At 59.6% G+C, this 1,565-nt stretch overlaps 1 protein-coding gene across 1 annotated transcript in view; it reads left to right on the top strand.

Moving 5' to 3' along the window:
- Nucleotides 1–42: 42 nt before the first annotated feature.
- The window catches only part of ALG3 (ALG3, alpha-1,3- mannosyltransferase), a gene marked incomplete at both ends in the record, with an annotated part of 2,110 nt that continues 587 nt past the window's right edge, over nt 43–1,565 (top strand). Inside the window, 5 exon segments of the mRNA XM_009873601.1 lie at nt 43–190; nt 364–524; nt 674–794; nt 1,075–1,280; nt 1,518–1,565. The exon segment at nt 1,518–1,565 is cut by the window's right edge and continues 11 nt beyond it. Of these exon segments, the coding sequence (XP_009871903.1) occupies nt 43–190; nt 364–524; nt 674–794; nt 1,075–1,280; nt 1,518–1,565 (684 nt within the window).

The following is a 1,565-nucleotide window of genomic DNA, read 5'->3' as shown; positions in this document are numbered from 1 at the left end:
GGGGATAGTAGGGCCCAGCCGCTCACTCCCGTCTCCCCACAGCTACCCCGCCGGCTTCGTCTACATCTTTCTGGGCCTATACTACGCCACGGGCCACGGCACTGACATCCGCCTGGCGCAGTACCTCTTCGCTGGCCTCTACCTCCTCAACCTCCTCCTCGTCTTCCGCATCTACTGTCAAACCAGCAAGGTAGCCTGGAGCTGGGGGGGCCTCGCCAGCTGCCTCAAGGCCTCTCCTGCTCTGCTTGGTCCTCACCCAGGCAAAAGAGTCAGGGTTGGGGGGTGAGGTTTGGAGGGGCGTGATGGCAGTAGGGGTCAGGGACAGGTAGCTGACTGCCCTACTGCCTCTCTGTCCTCTGCAAGGTGCCCCCGTATGTTTTCTTCTTCATGTGCTGTGCTTCCTACCGCATCCACTCCATCTTCGTCCTGCGGCTCTTCAATGACCCTGTTGCCATGGCCATCCTCTTCCTCGCCATCAACCTCTTCCTGGAGGAGCACTGGTCCTGGGGCTGCCTCCTCTTCAGGTGAGGTCTGGGGACAGGGCAGGGGCTGCTCTCCATGGCTTGCTGCCTGTGTGAGTGGGCTCAGCCCCGGGGAGGAGGTTGTCCTCGGTCCAGGGACTGCCTGGGCACCCTTATGGAGGGCTGCAGCAGTAATGCAGCTTTCTGCTCAGTCTGGCCGTGTCTGTGAAGATGAACATCCTGCTCTTTGCACCTGGACTTCTTTTCCTCCTCCTCCAACGGTTCGGTCTCCTGGGCTGTATCCCCAAGCTCTGCATCTGTGCCCTGCTCCAAGTGAGTCCCTGTTCACACTGGCAGCCCTGCTTGCATCACAACATCCTGCCTGGTGGTCCTGAGTGGGGGCTGGAGACCTCTGGTTGGGTATACAGTGGCACCAACATCTGACCAGGCCCCATACAGCAAGCTGGAAGTTGATAAATAATCCTTCCTGCGAGTTCTGCCTTTGGCTGATTGTCCGTGTCACCCCACGCAGAGCTGGCATTTCTGAAAGGCGGCCAAGGTGGCAGAGACCTGCCTTACAGTTGCTGTGAGGGTGCTGGTATGTCTCTGGCAGGTGGTTCTGGGGCTTCCGTTCCTGCTGGTGAACCCCATGGGGTACCTGACTCGCTCCTTCGACCTGGGTCGCCAGTTCCAGTTCAAATGGACGGTGAACTGGCGCTTCCTTCCAGAAGAGGTTTTCCAGAATCGGGCTTTCCACGCCATGCTGCTCCTGGCTCATCTGGCTGGCCTGGGGCTCTTTGCACTGCACCGGTGGCACAGGTGAGACCCAGGCTTCCCCATGGGTGCCGGTGCCCATCGTCCCCTGTGGTGCAGGATACGGGTCCGTGACTCCCCTGCCCTGACAGTGCTGCAGTTCTGGGAACAGAGTCAGAGATCAGGGACAGAGTTACTGTTCCATTTCGGGAGGGCGCTGCCCAGGCAGTGTGGCTCATAGGAGAGGGTCGGGGTGGGAAAAATCTTCAGCAGCTGATCTCAGTGTTTGTGCTTCCCTCTCAGGGCCAAAGGCAGCATCGTGGCTCTGCTGAAGGATCCCGCTTAAAGGCA

This window comes from Apaloderma vittatum, unplaced genomic scaffold, assembly GCF_000703405.1.
Source record: "Apaloderma vittatum isolate BGI_N311 unplaced genomic scaffold, ASM70340v1 scaffold30577, whole genome shotgun sequence".
Taxonomy (NCBI): domain Eukaryota; kingdom Metazoa; phylum Chordata; class Aves; order Trogoniformes; family Trogonidae; genus Apaloderma; species Apaloderma vittatum.
This window is presented reverse-complemented; position numbering and strand designations above follow the sequence as displayed.